Genomic DNA, 17,441 nt, shown 5'->3' with positions numbered 1-17,441 from the left:
ATTTAATATTACTTTTAAAATGTACTTTTGGAACAGAAAATACTTTTGAGATAAAAGCATTATTAAATAAATTTTTTTTATATTATAAAACTGTTAGAAACAATGCTAAACTGATTTTTATATTTGATATTAAAAAGAATGTTAGTTTTCAACCTAAATATAAGATTATGCTCCTTTTCTCGAAAAAAAGAAAAAAAAAACTTTTTGACTTTAAAAATTTGCAATGTGTTTTCCTTAAATTTCGGTCCAAATAGTAGTGATGATGTGATTTTGTAGTTCCATGTTTTAATTTCGATCCAAAATTACTAAATTTGTGTTTTTGCTAAATATAATTAACTATATAAAATAAAATTAATTGCACCTTTCTTTTCTTTTCTTGATTCTCCAGTGTTCACCCCCATCAAAAGCCGAAACGAATTTAACTTACTAAAGTTTCTCTATTTTATTTTCGATTTCCATTTCCTTTCTGCCTTTCCTTCCCCTCCCTAGTTTCACACATTTTCTCTCCCCTTATTTACATCTCTGCCACTCAGTCTCCAACCTAATTCATCCTTCATTGATCTCACACCATCCGGGCTATTCCTGCTAGGGTTTGCTTTGTTTTGATTTCTCCCTTGATTATATATATTTGAAGAAGAAAGGAAGAAAGGAAGAAAGGAGGCAGGAATATGGAGTCGGAGGATGATTTCGATATGCACGATGCCAACGAGTCGGGGGAAGACGATTTCTACAGTGGCCGCGACGATGATGCTGGAGCCATGGCTACTTACGATGATTCCGATGCCGATGACGCTGATTACGAGTTTATAGACAACGATTCTGATGATTCCGTTGATTATGTCTCTCATAGTCACCAGGTATCTGTTCCGTTTTTTTCCCTTTGGTTTCGCTTTGTTTGCTTTGATTTTTTCCTTTAGAAATTAAAACTTATGCCTTCCTTTTTCAGTACTAATTTTGTGGCTTATATTGTAATTTTTTGATGTGAGTTAAATGCTTGTCATATACATTATTATTTCGTACAAATTTGAACCTTTTCTAATTCCAATTAAATTGTTCTTTTTGTCTGCGTGATTATTGAATTGCTCTTGCCATTTTTTTTAACAAATTATATTATCTTTAGGAGGTAATGCTTTCTAACATTGACGACCTTAATATGCTTGATTTTCATTATGCTTTTTTTTTCTCCGTAAAATTTTGAGATTATACACAAGATTTTGAAGCTTTTTGGTTCCTAAAGTCGGAAAAAATTGATCTTACCCGTAAAAGGATTTATTTATTCGAAGCTTTTACTAGATACTGAACCATTGGATTATGTGCAGTGCTAAGGTTGGTACTGAACAGAATGGATGGGAAGGAAATTAAATTAAATAGCACAATAAAATGATTCCATGACCCGTTGGTTCGCTAAAACTTACCAAGTTTTCTATTTCTTTCTGTTTTCACAAACATTTTGATTTTGTTTTTCCCAAGCATCTTCAATTTTAGTTTCTTTAGGTGTTGAATAAACATATCAAAGTTCTAAGTCAAAATCGTGCTGCCAAACTCTAGACCAAAATCATTTTACTTTTGGAAAGAACTTTGTGGCATATTCATTGCTACTGAAAAAAGGGACCTATTTGTTTTTCCTTCCACAATTCATTGCACCTTAGGTAATGTTTACACTTTACAATTTAGTGTTAGTACATAATGAAAAAGTACAACCATACTGGGTTCCATTTTGTAAAGGTTATTTTATTGATACAATTTGAAATCCAGCTTGGTGCTACTCATTACCTGCTTTGTTTGTTAAACTAGTAAACTCTCTGATGAAATTAGAGATGAATACTCCAATGTATTGAGGAAAAACTCACTCAAAAGTATGTATTTATTAGAAATATGTATAGCTATACATACATGAAGATTGAATCAACTTAAGAAAAGAATATCTCTTAATTAGAATCTCTAAAAATCAGTTGTTTTAAATATACTAATTAAAGCTATCAAATAATTAAAAGATTCTCAACACTCTTACTCAAGTTGGTGCATAGATGTCTCGCATGCCCAACTTGTAAAGAAGATTATGATAAGTCTTACAGCTGAGCCCTGTAGTAAAAACATCTGCGAATTGTTTTTCGGATGCTAAATAAGATAGACTTAAGGCAGCACTGGCTATTTTTTCCTTGATAAAAGGACGATCTATTTTGATGCGCTTGGTTCTATCGTGTTGCACTAGATTTTGAGCTATGTTGATGGCTGCTTTGTTGTCACAGTACAAGGTTGATCCATTCTCGTTCAACAACTTTAGCTCTTCCAATACCTGTTGCAGCCATAAAATCTCACAAGAACCTTGAGCCATGGCCTTATATTCAGCCTCTGCACTTGATTGTTCCTCCAAGTGACTAAGTTTCGTCCCACAAGAGTAAAATAACCCGTTGTAGACCTTCTGTCATCAAGAGAGCCAGCCCAATTTGTGTTTGTAAATACTTCTATCTTGAGACGACTATTTTTGGAGAAGAGAATACCTTTGCCCGATGCAGACTTCAAATAGCACAAAATTTGTAATACTGCCTGCATATGAGTTTTGCAAGGATTATGCATAAATTGGCTTACCAAACTAACTGCATAGGCTATATCAGGTTAAGTATGTGCAAGATAAATTAATCGTCCGATGAGTCTTTGATATCTCCCTTTATCCACTATTTTATCGATCCCAATTTGTAACTTGTGATTATTCTCAATAAGTGATTCTGCTGGTTTGCAACCTAACATGTCAGTTTCTGTCAGAAAAACTGAGGCATACTTTCTTTGGGAAATAAAGATTCACTCTTTCGATTTGACCACTTCTATTATGAGGAATTATTGTAACTTTCTCAAGTTTTTGATTTCAAACTCCTGAGCCAATTGTTTCTTAAGTTGGGCCATTTTGTCCTTGTTATCTTTTGTTATAATTATGTCATCAATTTAAACTTTAAGGAGAGTCATCTTACCCTTGTAATGTTTTATAGAGAGGGTATGATCAGCATTACTTTGTCAATAGCCAAACGACACCATGACCTTATTAAATTTGTAAAACCAGACTCTATTAGATTGCTTTAGTCCATATAGGGCCTTTTTCAGTCTACATACCTTCGCTTGAGTATCTTTATTCTCGAATCCTAGAGGAACTCTCATATACACTTCTTCCAGGTCTCCATGTAAGAAAGCTTCTTTACATCAAGCTGTTGTAAGCCCCAATCGAGATTTGTTGCACATGATAAAAGGATCCTAATTGTGTTCAATTTACAACTGGAGCAAATGTTTCTTAATAATCTACTTCATATGTTTGAGTAAATCCTTGCGCTACTAATTTGGCTTTGAGTCTTTCAATTTAAGCATTAGCCTTATACTTGATAGTAAACACCCATTTGCAGCAAACCATTGCTGCCCCTCAGAAGGATTAACCAGTTCCCACGTCTCATTTTTTGTTAAAACCTTCATTTATTCAATCATAGTCTTCTTCCATCTTGGATCAGTGATAACATCTCTCAAATCATGTGGAACAGACATAGAAAACAAAGACAAAGCAAAAACTTTATAGGATGGGGATAAGGAATCATAAGATAAAAAGTTAGAGATAAGATGTAAAGTGCAAGTTCTAACACCTTTTCGCTGGGCTATTGGTAGTTCTAGATTAGTAGCAAACTTAGGTAAAGAAGACTCACCTAACAGTGAACAGTCAATAAATGTGACAAACCAATGATTACCAGATAGAGAAGTAAGGTGAGTATGGCCCCAAACATTCGAATGAATAATCTCAGAAGGAACAATACTATTATTACGTAAGGAGAACTGTTTCATGCATGCTTAGTAGCCTCACAGGCATTACAAACTAAAGAGTTTAACTGAGGTCTTGAAAACAAAGTAGGAAACATCTTGGCAAGAATAGTAAATGATGGATGTCATAACTGCCTATGCCATTGAATTATCTCCCGGTCGACATCTTTATTGCCTCCAAATAAGGCTTGAGACATGTTGGATGATCGATCCAGAGGATAAAAGCCATCACACAATCTACGACGGTCAATCGTCCTCCCTGTTTGAAGGTCTTGAAAGACACAGTGATCAGGAAAGAATTCAAGTTTACAATTTAAGGTTTTAGTGATAGTACTAACAGATAAAAGGTTAACTGAAAATTTAGGGACATAGAAGACAGAGGATAAAGTGATATTGGGAGTACAAACAACAGAACTTATTCCAGAGACAAAGGTAAGGGAGCCATCGGCTATTCGCACACTATCTTTAGATAGACAAGTAGTATATTTAAATAAACTTTTGTTTGACCCTGTCATATGTCTATTTGCACCGGAATCAATAATCCAAAATTCAAAAATAGATCGAGCATTTAAAACAGTACTTGATTTCGCATGATTAGACTTAGCAATCGAGGTAGAGTCCATTTGAGACAAGAGGCATCAGAGATGTTCAATCTCGTCCGAGGTAAAACTCCAGACAGAAGTGGACTTTTTCCTCTGTTGTTGCCTAAGATCAAGAATTACCCCTCGTTTTCCACCACGACCTCGAGTGGGCGACCATACAACTTCTAGCATGAATCTTTAGTATGCCGAGGCTTAGCACAATAGTCACACGTCAAGTGATCATTGTCAGACTTACCACCCGTTGGACCATCCTAGTTAGCAATGAGGTCAACTTTCTCAAGAGATGATTATAGAGCATAACAACACAACTCTCCTTCTGTTGTACATAGGAGTATGCCTCATGGATAGAAGGAAACGGAGTCTTACTAAGAACTTGAACCTAAATTTGATCATACTCAGTATTCAACCCAGCTAGGAAATAAAAAACTCGCTCCTTTTCTACCATCGTCTGAAATCTTTTGGCATCATTGGTACAAGTCGCCTGAAAATCTTGATAATAATCAAGTTCCTGCCACAACCCATTTAATTCACAAAATATTGAGAAATTGTTAGCTCCTACTGTTATGTACCATGAACCTTTACGAATCTCAAATATTTGCACATCATTCCCAACATGAGAGTTGGTGAGAGCAGCAACTTTCCAAATCTTGTCTGCAGTATCAAACAGAAAATAAGTTTTGAAAATATTAGGTTGCATAGAGTTGATAAGTCATTCCATAACAAGAGAGGTCGCTGAATTCCACTGACTAAAAGCTGAATCAGTGAGTTCAGGTTTCGTCGTTTTATTGGTGATATATCCCTGCAACTCACAAGCCTTGACAAACAACAAACAGGACCTTGACCAAGTAAGGTAATTATTTCTATCAAGCTTCACAGGACTAATTTGCAGCGAGGGATTATCGGTTGGCATCACGAGCTTCTCATCCTTATGCATAATGTTGGGAAAAAATAACTAATATCCCCAAAAAATCTGCTTGAAAAATTAGGGAATAGAACACCCAAAAAAAGAACACAAAATACTTAGCCAAAAAACACCACTACCGAGAGGAGAATGACCGGAAGGGAGCAGAGAGCACAGCGATGGCGTCGGAAAAAACATTGGATCAAAAAACTGATACCATGATGAAATTAGAGATGAATACTCTAATATATTGAGGAAAAACTCACTCAAAAGTATGTATTTCTTAGAAATATGTACAACTATATATACATGAAGATTGAATCAACTTAAGGAAAAACATCTCTTAATTAAAATCTCTAAAAATCAGTTATAATCTCTAAAGATACTAATTAATGCTATCAAATAATCAAAAGATTCTCAACACTCTCTGATCCTTTTCTTTAACTGTATTTGTGCTGCTCTACTGTTAGCACCAATGGGAGTAGACTGACATTTGGCAGTGAATATCTGAAACAGAAACACCTTCTTTGTGGATGTTATAATTAATGTAATTTACAGACTTCATAGTTTTTTCTTTTACTTGCACTGCATGCATTTAGTTCTTTTGCCATAGGACTGAATTTTGATACTGTGGTTTCCCCTACGGGCTTATAATATTTTTCATCTTTTTGTACACAAAAGTTTGTGTATTTTAAGCTGCTGTTCTGTTAAACAATTAAAATTTTTTAAAGCTGTTTATCCTAAACATTTGTCTCTTCTTTTCTTAGCAAAATTATACCATTTTGAGTGAAGTAGATATTCGTCAGCGTCAAGAGGATGACATCACAAGGATATCTACTGTGCTTTCCATCTCAAAGGTTGAAGCAGGAATCCTACTACGCTATTATAGTTGGTGAGTGATCATTATTGGTATAATTTCTATTATTCGATAATCTCTTTACTTTTTTTCCTTCCAAATTTGTACAGATTCACTTGTTGAAAATTTTCTTTAAGGATTAACATCAGGTACATTAGCAATGAAGTTTTTTTTATAACTCAACAAGTGAGGTTAAAACATGTTCTAAGTTGGTATTTAAAAAACATAAAAGATAAATATGTGGAACATGCGGCATTTTTTTAACCCTGTTTGTGGATTTAAATGCCATTGTATAGGATGATAATCCTACTTTTAATGGAACTTAACTGTGGTATGTAAATGCAGAGTGAAGATTAGCATTTTGCCTTTCATTGTTTTGTTCAATAGGCATATGTTTTACTATCTCTTAATGATGATAGATTTGTGTGTCTTGAGGTTTATGTTTACTTTGGATTTACAGGAATGTCAGTAAAGTACATGATGAATGGTTTGCAGATGAGGAAAAGGTTCGCAGATCTGTTGGCTTATTGGAGAAGCCTGTAGTCCCATTCCCGGATGGTGAAGTAAGTGATGCATTCTCAATTGGGAGTTTCGACTTTTATTTTATGAGCTAGGAGTTCCAGTGCTTATTTGTTATGTGCTATTTGACAGCTTACGTCTTTCATTTTTCTTCACATCTTGTATTTTGGCAGATGATTTGTGGGATATGTTTTGAAACCTATCCATATGATCTGCTTCGTGCTGCTGCATGTGGTCATCCTTTTTGTAACTCTTGCTGGTCAGGTCTGTTGTGCTACAGCCACACCTTATATTTTCATATCATGGTACTTAAAAGTTCAACATTTTTTTGATATTAATGTCTGTTATTCTTAGTGTGTTAAATCTTTTGACTGTTTGTTTTTAATTTTGTTTTGTGGCAACCAAGAACATGCCTTTGTTGTGTATAATCTGAATTTTTACTTGTTTTGGTTTCTAAACTGGACTGATTGCCTTGTCCTGCCAACATACCTAAGGCCAGAGCTACATCACCAGATGGTACTAGCAATGGCATGCTTGGTTGATAAAGGAAAGGATTATTTCTTGGAAGTGAAACGTTTAATTATCTTAGGGACCACTGATTTACAGTCTTTTCCTAGTCCTCTCCCCTCATTTTAATTTGTTTTTAATGATTTTTGTTCTAAAATCAGAATCATAAAATTTAGGAAAAGATCTTGTGAGTTCAGGCAAGGCATCTACTTCTAGGTTCTGGAAGAAAAGAAGGCTTTATTTATCTTTTTCAGCTGTATAATTTAGTTTACTTCTTTTTCCCTAGTGGAATAAAATTTGATAATTTGCATTAGGAACTGCTAAAAATATTTTTAAGAAAGAAATATAAGAAAACTTTTACAAGAGATTACCAGTATACTTTAAAGAGGCTCATCATTAATGTTGTAACCATCAATTAGCTTCTATACATGGCTAATGAAATTTTTAGAAAGTTGATATAAGCAAGATCAACAATTCTCTGTCACTATGTAGAAATTATGTTCTATTATTAATGCTGTTATATAGGTTTATGCTCCACTGGACCCTGCCCTTTTAATTTTCAGTTTCAGAGTTATATTTAAAGCTATTGGTTAGATTTGGGAAGTTTTTTGTCAAAAATGCATTGGGTTCACATGTCTAAGCTGTCTGGAAAGGGGAAAAGGGCTTATTGTCTAAGGATATGGTTCTTGGTTTGTCCTATTTACCCTGATTATGATGAATAGTCCACATTGAGGAATACTCCTAGCAGTTGTAATGGCCTTGTACATGTATAAATTCGTTTTACATGATTATGTACATTATACTTTAGTTGTATCTGTTTTTAAGCTCATTGGTACACCAGGTTATTAACTATTCTAGCTTTATTTTTAATATGGTTAAGGAAATGGTTTATGCCTTAATGATTTTTTTCCTGTCTGAGAGTTATTTACAAATATTTGAACTTTTGTGTGTTTACCAGCCTTTCCATATTTGATTGCTTGTGGAATATCTTGTATAGTTGTGATATATATAATTTTTTATTTGTTTAGGCTATATAAGCACAGCCATTAGTGATGGTCCTGGATGTTTGATGTTGCGATGTCCTGATCCATCCTGTGTCGCTGCAGTTGGTCAAGATATGATAAGTGCATTGGCTTCTGATGAAGACCAAGAGAAGTACTCTCGTTATTTCATTAGATCTTATGTTGAAGACAATAGGAAGGTAATACTTAAAATATAGAGTAATTGGACTATTGTTATTTGATGTGTGCATTTACTTTTTGTTCACTTGAAATTTGCAAAAGGATTTCTCAGAATTGCATCCTTAAATATATAAATATATTTTTAATATTTATTTTAATATATGTATTTTGGGTTGAAGGATGAAGTGCAACTGCATTTCTAGTGGAATTGTAAGATTCTAGATTGTATTTTCCAGTGCCTTACGGTTAGTAATTGGGTGATTTATTGAAAATTGGTTGTCCCCTTTCGCAGTTTTGCATAAAAAAGATATTAACCACATTATCTTTTCTCTGCTCTAGCTTTTATATTTATGCATGTATAAACAATTGTCATCCACCTTACTGATTTTTTGCGATTCTTTCTTCTCTGAGAATGTGTTTTTTTTTTTCTTTTAATGTTTGAAATATACTTTTGACTAAAAGTTAGGAGTTTTGTGAACTATTTCTTCCGTATTTGTGTCTTTGTTAAGGGTGTAAGAAAATATTGCTAATATTTCTCTCAATTGTAGCTTCACAAGTGGGGTTTCCTGAAGCTTGTCATGGATTATAGGCATGAATCTATTGATTGATATGTTCTTTTTCAGCTTTATTATTATTATTATGATGATGATGATGCACTGAAATCACTAAGAATAGATATAACTTTTTTCATTATTTAGTGTTCACCTCCTTGGTACTGTAAACGTTTTCAGTACTTTTATGTCTTACTGCAGACAAAATGGTGTCCTGCACCTGGGTGTGATTATGCTGTGGACTTTATTTTTGGCAGTGGAAATTATGATGTAACCTGTCGCTGCTCATATAGCTTTTGTTGGAATGTAAGAACCTCTGGTGCTGTTTCTGGTTGGAGTACTTTTAACAATTCATGCATATTGCTTTCTGCTTCATTCTTCTTTCATTTTTGAAATAGCAAACATGAATAATTGACCGTTAATGTGAATTTGACTTTGCAGTGCACTGAGGAAGCTCACCGTCCTGTTGATTGTGACACTGTAGCCAAGTGGATACTGAAAAACAGTGCAGAATCTGAAAATATGAATTGGTATGGAACAGGATTATAGTAGCTAGATTCATTGTACTGCATGAGGTTGTTTAATTCAGACCAAATAGCAGGGTTGTTAATTTGGTGTAAAAGAATAAACTTTCTTTGCTCCTTACCATGCTGATCTTGAATGCGAGGGGCTCTTATCTCGAAAAGTAAACAGTATGCTTGTAGAATGCTTTCTTATTTGAATACTACTTGTTTTGGATATTCCCACTAGGGCATTTGGGAAAGCTTTGCCTGAATTCATTCCTTACAACCACAAGTGAGTATCAGAAAAAATAAGAGAAAGGGATTCTTGGGTTGGGGTAAGGGGTGTTATTGGGGCTCAGTTGATACATTAGAGGGTTGTGGACATGGAAATGTTTATAGTTATAGATTCTCATTTTCCTTTATGCATTTAACTATTTTTGCTACTAAATGCAGTTGTGTAATAAATATCCCCAATCTATATGTCTATACTAATATGCTATGTTACTCCAGCTCTTAACTTTTCTTGAAGTATCAGTATATGACATAGGTTCTGATGCATATTTGGACATGGGTATGAGGATATGACTTGCCAAAGAAACTTCGAATACATGGAAAAATTTATAAAAAAGTTGAACATATTTGTATTGGACACATTTGTATACGACACATCCAAGTTCAAGTGACACATCTGATATATCAAATTTATATTCTAAATTACCTATCATTTAACTTTCCTCTTTAAAGTGAACAAAATAAATGTCTCCTTTGAAATTTTCTTCCTTAAAATGAAGTTTCCTTTTCTCTTTCCCCTTACACCAATGTGCTTGTTTCTGATTGTCCAATTACTAAATGGTTGTTCTGCATTATATATTATACCATGTTATGTTTTCATAATGTCCTGGTTATCAATCGATATGCCTATTTTAATCTTCAGGATATTGGCTAATTCCAAGCCTTGTCCAAAATGCAAGCGCCCAATTGAGAAGAACCATGGATGTATGCATATGACATGCACACCACCTTGTAGATTTGAATTTTGCTGGTGAGCTTTATATTTTTGCTTACATATGCGCTGCTTGTATTTTGATTGAAGTCTGTCCTCACTACCTTTTTGGCTGTCTTTTTTAATGAAAAAAATATAAGTAATTCTGCTACTCTTTCCTACTTCCTTTAGCTATATTATCTTCTGAACAAGAGATATTTTTCCTTAATGAAGGCTGTACTAAAAGATCTTGTACCAAAAACAAACTGATTTTTTTTCTCTTGCTACATACCAACTGTTTTGTTTTCTCCTTTTTGCATAAAAGTCTGTCAGTTGATCACATATGTATGCAGGCTTTGCCTTGGTGCATGGTCAGAGCATGGTGAGGTAACTGGTGGATATTATGCTTGCAACCGTTACGAGACAGCAAAAAAGGAGGGGACAGTATGAAATTAATTCTTTATTCTTGCTGTCAGGATTTCCCAGTGCTTGTCTTTTTTCATTGTGCATCATGATTTAACTGCCCACTTTTATGCCTTTCTGATCAATACTATTTATTTTCAGTTTGATGAGGAGGAGAAACGAAGAGAGATGGCTAAATTATCTGTAGAGAAGTATACTCACTATTATGAACGATGGGCAACCAACCAATCAGTATGTATTAGTTTGTGGAATTTGTATTGAAGTTTGACATGATGCAGATTACAAATATAAGCTTGAATGCATGAAATACATTATTGGCACCTTTCTTTTAACTGCTTAAATTTATTTTCTGGGAATTTTTTCTGGATGTTATGCTAATATTTTCTTAAATGAGAAAACATGTTTCTTGTTAAAACTTTTCTTGGCTTCATGCAGTCTAGGCAAAAGGCACTGGCTGATCTACAGCAAATGCAGTCTGTGCATGTAAGCCAAATTTCTTAAAATTACAAATTTTCTGTTTGTTGTTGCTGGTCTGTTCAATTATTTTTGTACCATTTCTTGTGGATGTCATGTTTGAAGACTATTAAAAACACTGGATAAGTTTATGGTCCATCACCAATGGTTTTAATATGTTGCTTTGCACGACATTTACATATGCTTTTCATCTGAGTTTATCTTTTGAATCTGCAAAGCACATATTATTAAGTTTTAAAATGTCAAGATTTGTGTAACCAATGGAACATTACTTTAGAGCACTTGGTCAGACATTCTTGCCCATTCAGTACAGTCATGTCCTTGTCACCGGCTTCTCCATCGTTTCACCTACCCTGCCCCCAGTGTTTAAATCTCCCCTGCCAAAAATATAAAAATATTGCAGTGTAAAATTTACTAATAATAAAATGAAGAGAGGGAAGAAGACAAGGGAGAAGTAGGATAAATAGTTCTGTTCCCTCTTGATAGTGTTTATCTTGCATCAGACTGATTTTTATCATTTTTACTATGGAACTGCTGACGACTACAATGTAATTGTAGCTGGAGAAGCTGAGCGAGACACAGTGCCAACCTGAATCACAGCTGAAATTCATCACTGAGGCATGGCTACAGGTATATTTCAAAATTTGCTTACAGCACTAGCTACATACTCAGTGGCTGGTCTTGGGATTAAATTCTGAGGGCTAGTAAAATTTTAAAAAAATTTAGGAGTTCATTGAGAATTTAAAAAAAAAAAGTGGGGTCTAATTAAAAATTTTAAAATTTTTGTGAGATTAATGAGAATTTTCAAATATTTTAAGTGAGCTTAATTAAAATTTTCAAAAAAATTAGAAATTATTATGAAAATTTTCAAAAATTTGAGGGTGTCTAATTAAATTTTTTTAAAAACTTCAAGGGAGAAATGAAATTTTCCAAAAATTATTGGGGGCCTAATTAAAACTTTCTAAAAATTTCCAGTGAAAAATCATAATTTCCTAAAATTTTGGAGGGGCTAAGGCCCCCCTAGGCCCTTTAAACGGTCCACCTCTGTACATACTGCTTTAGCTCATTGTTGGTGCTCCACTTGTGTAGATAATAGAATGTAGGAGAGTCCTAAAATGGACATATGCATATGGATATTATTTACCAGAAAATGAACATGCTAAAAGGCACTTCTTTGAATACCTACAAGGTAATGTGTCTCCATCTATAAGCTATAATATAAGCTATGGCTTTATATTCCTGCTCACTTTGCACTAATTCCCTGTATGTCTTGCAGGTGAGGCTGAGTCTGGGTTAGAAAGACTTCATCAATGTGCCGAGAAGGAGCTTCAGGTTTACCTCAATGCAGAGGAGCAGTTAAAGGATTTTAATGAGTTTCGCTCAAAACTTGCTGGATTGACTAGGTAATTTTCATTTAGATCATAACATGAATTTTTATCAAGGAATTGTGCGTCCAAAACCTTTTTGTGGAAAGAAGTTACCATGTTGGAAAGAGAGCGTTATCTTTTTATTGAACTTTATAGAGGAGTATTTCATCTTATCCGTTGCATTTTGAGAGAATTCGGATGCCATCTTTTATCTAACTAATTACTATGAAATTTGTGAGAACAGTGTGACACGAAATTTCTTTGAGAATTTAGTTCGAGCTCTAGAAAATGGTCTATCAGATGTGAACTCTCGTGGAGCTTGCAGCCGCATGGGGAGCTCAAAGAGCTTGGGAAGTGGTAGCAGTAGGGGAAGAACTGGGAAAGGAAAAGGTTCAACCCCCAGATCCAGTGGCTCTAACAGAAATATTGATGATTCTGGCCACTGATCTTTGGGAATATGTACCTTTTCCATGGAACTGCTTGCCAGCTTTTGCCGAATTTGCCAGCAGGATCGATAAATTTTCATTACCTACACCGGATTTATTTGCCTGGATGGATAGACATCAACTTTGCAGCTTGAAATGTCGATGTCCAGTTGCCATGGCATAGGTCTTTGGACATTGCCAAAAGGGAGGGAAAAGGGGGTTTCCCGGGAGGGAAAAGGGGGTTTCTCATTGCCCTTTCCACCTCTTTAACATGATACAAGCCAGCACAGCAGAGCAGCATTGAGAAACTGCTGTTTGGAGGAAGAGTTCGCTGTATGTTTATATTGTTGCCTTGTATATAGTTCTCTCTGTCCAACCGTACGTTGTACCAGACTTGCTACATGTAACATCTGTCTTCCCAATGTATTCATATGTAATTTCTACTGTTATAATTTACGCCAAATAATAGTCTTAGTTGGAAGTGGCAGGGTTTCAGCTGCATTGCAGATAAATAAATTGTTGGAGCATCTTTTTTGACCACCAGATTTCAAGCTCGCGTTGAACCTATAGTTTTGCAAGGGTTTAAAAAGCTTGATCTTCCTGTCTTTTAAATTTGGAAGGAACCAAATGTACTGTTTTTTCTTTCCACTGAATTGGTTTGACTTTAATGGTAACTGGTTTTTTCTTTTTGGGTTAGTTTTGGCATGATGCAAATGATTAAAGTTATAAAAGAAATATAAAATTGGAAGAATATAAGAAGGTATAAAAATTCTAAAAAATATATAAAAATTATACGAAGAGCTATTATATATATTTTTAAAGAAAATAAAAAACTAATTGGTTTAATCCATAAATTGGTATCTAAATTATTATTTTTTTTTTCTCATTATGGTATCTAGTTTTTCTTTTATCACAAGTGATACCTAATCACTTTTACCGCCAAGTTGTACCTTTGTTAGTTAAATCATTAAGTCTACTTAAAAAGAAGTTTAACCCATGGATTGGTACCTATTTTTTTTTATATTGGTACTTAGATATTTTTTTGGTCACGAGTGATACCTCAACTACACTTCTTTTCTATGTTTACATCTCAGTTAGTTCAACCCTTAATCTGGTTTCTAGAACTAGATTGATGGTTGAACCAGATAGGCTGCCAATTCCTGATTTAATTGGTTCGTTCAATTTGAACAAATAAATTATTAAAAAATCATAAAAAATTTAAAAATTAAAATAGAGAAAATTAGTTCAACTTGGTTTTTAAGCTCTGCAAATCAGTCGGTTCAATCCCCATCTCCAAAGTAGTACCATAATTGATTCCTAGTTGAGCCAGTCTGACTGACCAATTCGGTCTAATTTTGAAATCCAAAACATTGGTTTTAATTGATGGAAGAATTTTTTCAATCCTATCAAGTTGAGCAAGCAGGGGTGAAGTTTGAAAATAAAATTAATTGCCAATGTCTCGACCTTGAAAGGGCAAATTTCAAGCATTCTTGAAAAAAAAATAGAGATAAGTTAAAAGTACAAAACAAATAAAAATATATATTTTTAAAAGTTTATATGATGTGAGTCTATTATTGGTTGAAATTGCAAACAAATAATGGCCTAGCAAGGCATAAAGTAGAATTGTTACCCAAATAAACGTATTTCAAATGAGAAGTAAGTACCTTAAGTTCGAGTTTTACTGGTTCTTCGATTGACAACATCAGTTGTTGAAATTCCCGACCTTCCAACTCTAATGGTTCAAACCATGTTGGTTGAACATAGTTCCTCGGATTGGCTTTCATCAAAGCCATACTTTCATTACCTTTTTCATATTCCTATGGCTTAGACCCTAAGGTGTTTTCCAGACTCTACAAAATTATTCTTCCATTCCCTAGAAACTAAGGTTTCTAGCTCCTCCATCACTAATCCGTCAGATCGGGAACTTCATCTGTTACCTAATCATCTTGAACTTTCATGGTAAGTTCACCTTTTTACACATCCATTAATGTTCTTCCCGTGACTAGGAAAGGTCTCCCCAGGATGATCGACACTTCCTTATCTACTTTAGAATCTAAGTCAATGAAATAAGAAGGAAAAATAAACTTATCTACACGTACCAGAATATTCTCGATCTTTCCTTCTGGGTATGCTAAAGATTGATCTGCCAGTTGAAGTGTTACAATCGTGGGTCTTACTTCACTTATTCCCAACATATTGAAAATATATTTTGGCATCAAGTTGATGCTGGCTCCAAGATCACATAAGGCTTTACTATAGTAAGACTCTCCAATATTACAGGGTATAGTAAAGTTTTAAGGGTCTTTCATTTTCAGAGGTAGTTTGTTCTGTAAGAACGCACAGCTCTCCTTTGTTAGTGTTACAATCTCCTACTCATTGAGTCTCTTCTTCTTGGATAGAATGTCCTTCATGAACTTGACATAGTTCGACATTTGTTCTAAAGCCTTCACCAATGGTATACTGATGTGAAGTAGCTTTAGAATGTCCAAAAACTTCTTGAATTTTACCTCTTGATTCTGCTTATGTTGTTGGAATCTTTGAGGTTATGGAGGTGATGGAACTTTGGGTTAGGCTGGACAACTTTTTTGAGGAGATAAATCTGTATCTAAGGAAGGTGTTAGCTTATCAGAATTCACTAGTTTAGATTTTACCTCATTAGACTTTGTAAATCTGGCTCTTTTGGTGTAGGAATTTTAACTGTTGGTTGACTTTCCTCCTTCTCAATAGGTTCATCCTCAACTACTGCTTCCTTGGGTTCTAAAGTCTTACCACTCTGTAAAACAACTACCTTGCGATGTTCTTTACCTAAATTCTTTAGATTTTCTATATCGCTCGGCAGGGCTCATTGCGATCCATTACGAAGAATGAGGGGTGGAAAGTGAGGGTTGTTATTTATAGTAGAGGGGTGACATGAGTGTTTGATAAAAATAGCTTGAGGGATCCCTTGATAGGCTCCTTTGCTTTGTTGACCATGAATTATGAAGAGGATAGGTTGTTGGTTGCTTGATTCATGCATGAAATCATGCTTGAATCAAGCAAGGTGATGGACAATTTCATGAGTGATTGTTAAGAGCTGAATTTTAATTATTTTGCAAGTATAAGGCCTCTGAAAAATTCCTCCAAAAGCTAATTTTGGGCTAGTTAAATGCCCCTGTCGAATTGGGCTTCTTCCCCATTTGTTTGGATAGTTTTTTGACCCATTTAGTTGTTAGAGTTGTCCTTTAATTTAATCATTTTAACTAGATCAAGGTGACCTTTTCACGACCCTAATTGCATGCCTTTTCCATCCAACTAGGTAGAATAAGTCTCATGCCCATGCAGGATAAAAATAAGCTTCCTAAATTATCAACTCCATGGCCTCATTGCAACATGTGAATAGAGGAAATTAATATGTAGCATGAATTAATTAAATTATTCATAAAATTAATACATAAAAACATAAAATTGCATACTTTATTAAATCATGACCATTATCGTAATATGAACAAAGTTCACCCAAATAACTAATAAACACTTAGGATTAACATTATCTTTAAGTTAAAAGGTGCCATAAATTACTAGAAAAATCTATATAATTGAGAGTTTACAACACACAAAAGTTGTGGAAACTAAATATGACGCAAAACATAAATTGAAGACACACTTGACACCTAATTATTAAAGGAAGATCGTAAATTAAACCAATGAAGCCTTGAACCGAAAAACTAGATGGCTAAGTGATAGGGCCTAAATAGTTAATCCAAAGTAATGTTTCATATTAGTATTGGGCTTCACACAATAGGCCCAATCATTCTTCCATAGTAGTCCAAAACGGATCATATTTGCAAATAAAAATGGATCATTGGTCCACTCACGAGCCCTTCTATTCGAATATTCACATAATGTGATCAAGTCCTTAACATGTCCCATAGGTGTAGCATTAAGCTAAACACTCTCCATCACACCTACATGTCTCGATGAATGGAGCATAGCCCGACATTCCCTTATCTCTCCAAATGTTTCAAGTCCTCAATGCCCAAATCACAAAACTTGAGAGTGGCCTTTACGTAAGGATTACATTGCCCCCAATTTTTATGAAATACAAGACGCTCATTGAATGATAAGAAACTAATTACAACTTCGGAGTTTCATTCTTGCGAATGTACTCCCCAGGCGGGATACTTAACGCGTTAGCTACAATCCTATGGTATGCCATTATATCCAACATTTGTCGATGTTTATCGTGTCAAAACATTTAAAAACATAGAGCTCGCATAAAATACTTGATCCCATAGAGCTCGCCAAAAAAAAAATTGTTCATAAAAACATGCCTTAAAAACATATCTTCAAAACATTAGGCTCATGTAGGAGCACGCATA

The 17,441-nt window shown here is 34.5% G+C and overlaps 1 protein-coding gene across 2 annotated transcripts; it reads left to right on the top strand.

Moving 5' to 3' along the window:
- The first annotated feature begins 269 nt into the window (after nucleotides 1-269).
- On the top strand, nucleotides 270-13,623 carry LOC107893787 (probable E3 ubiquitin-protein ligase ARI8). Of its 2 annotated transcripts, XM_016818877.2 has the most exons (15): nucleotides 270-857; nucleotides 6,063-6,187; nucleotides 6,612-6,714; nucleotides 6,844-6,934; nucleotides 8,206-8,378; nucleotides 9,111-9,215; nucleotides 9,351-9,439; nucleotides 10,347-10,454; nucleotides 10,748-10,838; nucleotides 10,959-11,048; nucleotides 11,253-11,300; nucleotides 11,850-11,921; nucleotides 12,381-12,480; nucleotides 12,568-12,694; nucleotides 12,903-13,623. In XM_016818877.2, the coding sequence occupies exons 1-15, from the start codon at nucleotides 669-671 to the stop codon at nucleotides 13,102-13,104; spliced, it is 1,713 nt and encodes a 570-aa protein (XP_016674366.2). In that variant the 5' UTR covers nucleotides 270-668; the 3' UTR covers nucleotides 13,105-13,623. The 2 variants fall into 2 exon arrangements, with proteins under 2 accessions (XP_016674366.2, XP_040941956.1); XM_041086022.1 differs by lacking the exon at nucleotides 11,253-11,300.
- Nucleotides 13,624-17,441: the final 3,818 nt, after the last annotated feature.

This window comes from Gossypium hirsutum, chromosome A13 (genome assembly GCF_007990345.1).
Source record: "Gossypium hirsutum isolate 1008001.06 chromosome A13, Gossypium_hirsutum_v2.1, whole genome shotgun sequence".
NCBI classification, from domain to species: domain Eukaryota; kingdom Viridiplantae; phylum Streptophyta; class Magnoliopsida; order Malvales; family Malvaceae; genus Gossypium; species Gossypium hirsutum.
This window is presented reverse-complemented; position numbering and strand designations above follow the sequence as displayed.

Excerpts from the sequence above, each read along its gene's own strand:
- LOC107893787 (XM_016818877.2), top strand. The coding sequence starts at position 669 with ATGGAGTCGGAGGATGATTTCGATATGCACGATGCCAACGAGTCGGGG. Across the intron at positions 858-6,062 it reads ATGTCTCTCATAGTCACCAG|CAAAATTATACCATTTTGAG; the intron begins GTATCTGTTCCG and ends TTCTTTTCTTAG. Across the intron at positions 6,188-6,611 it reads CTACTACGCTATTATAGTTG|GAATGTCAGTAAAGTACATG; the intron begins GTGAGTGATCAT and ends TTGGATTTACAG.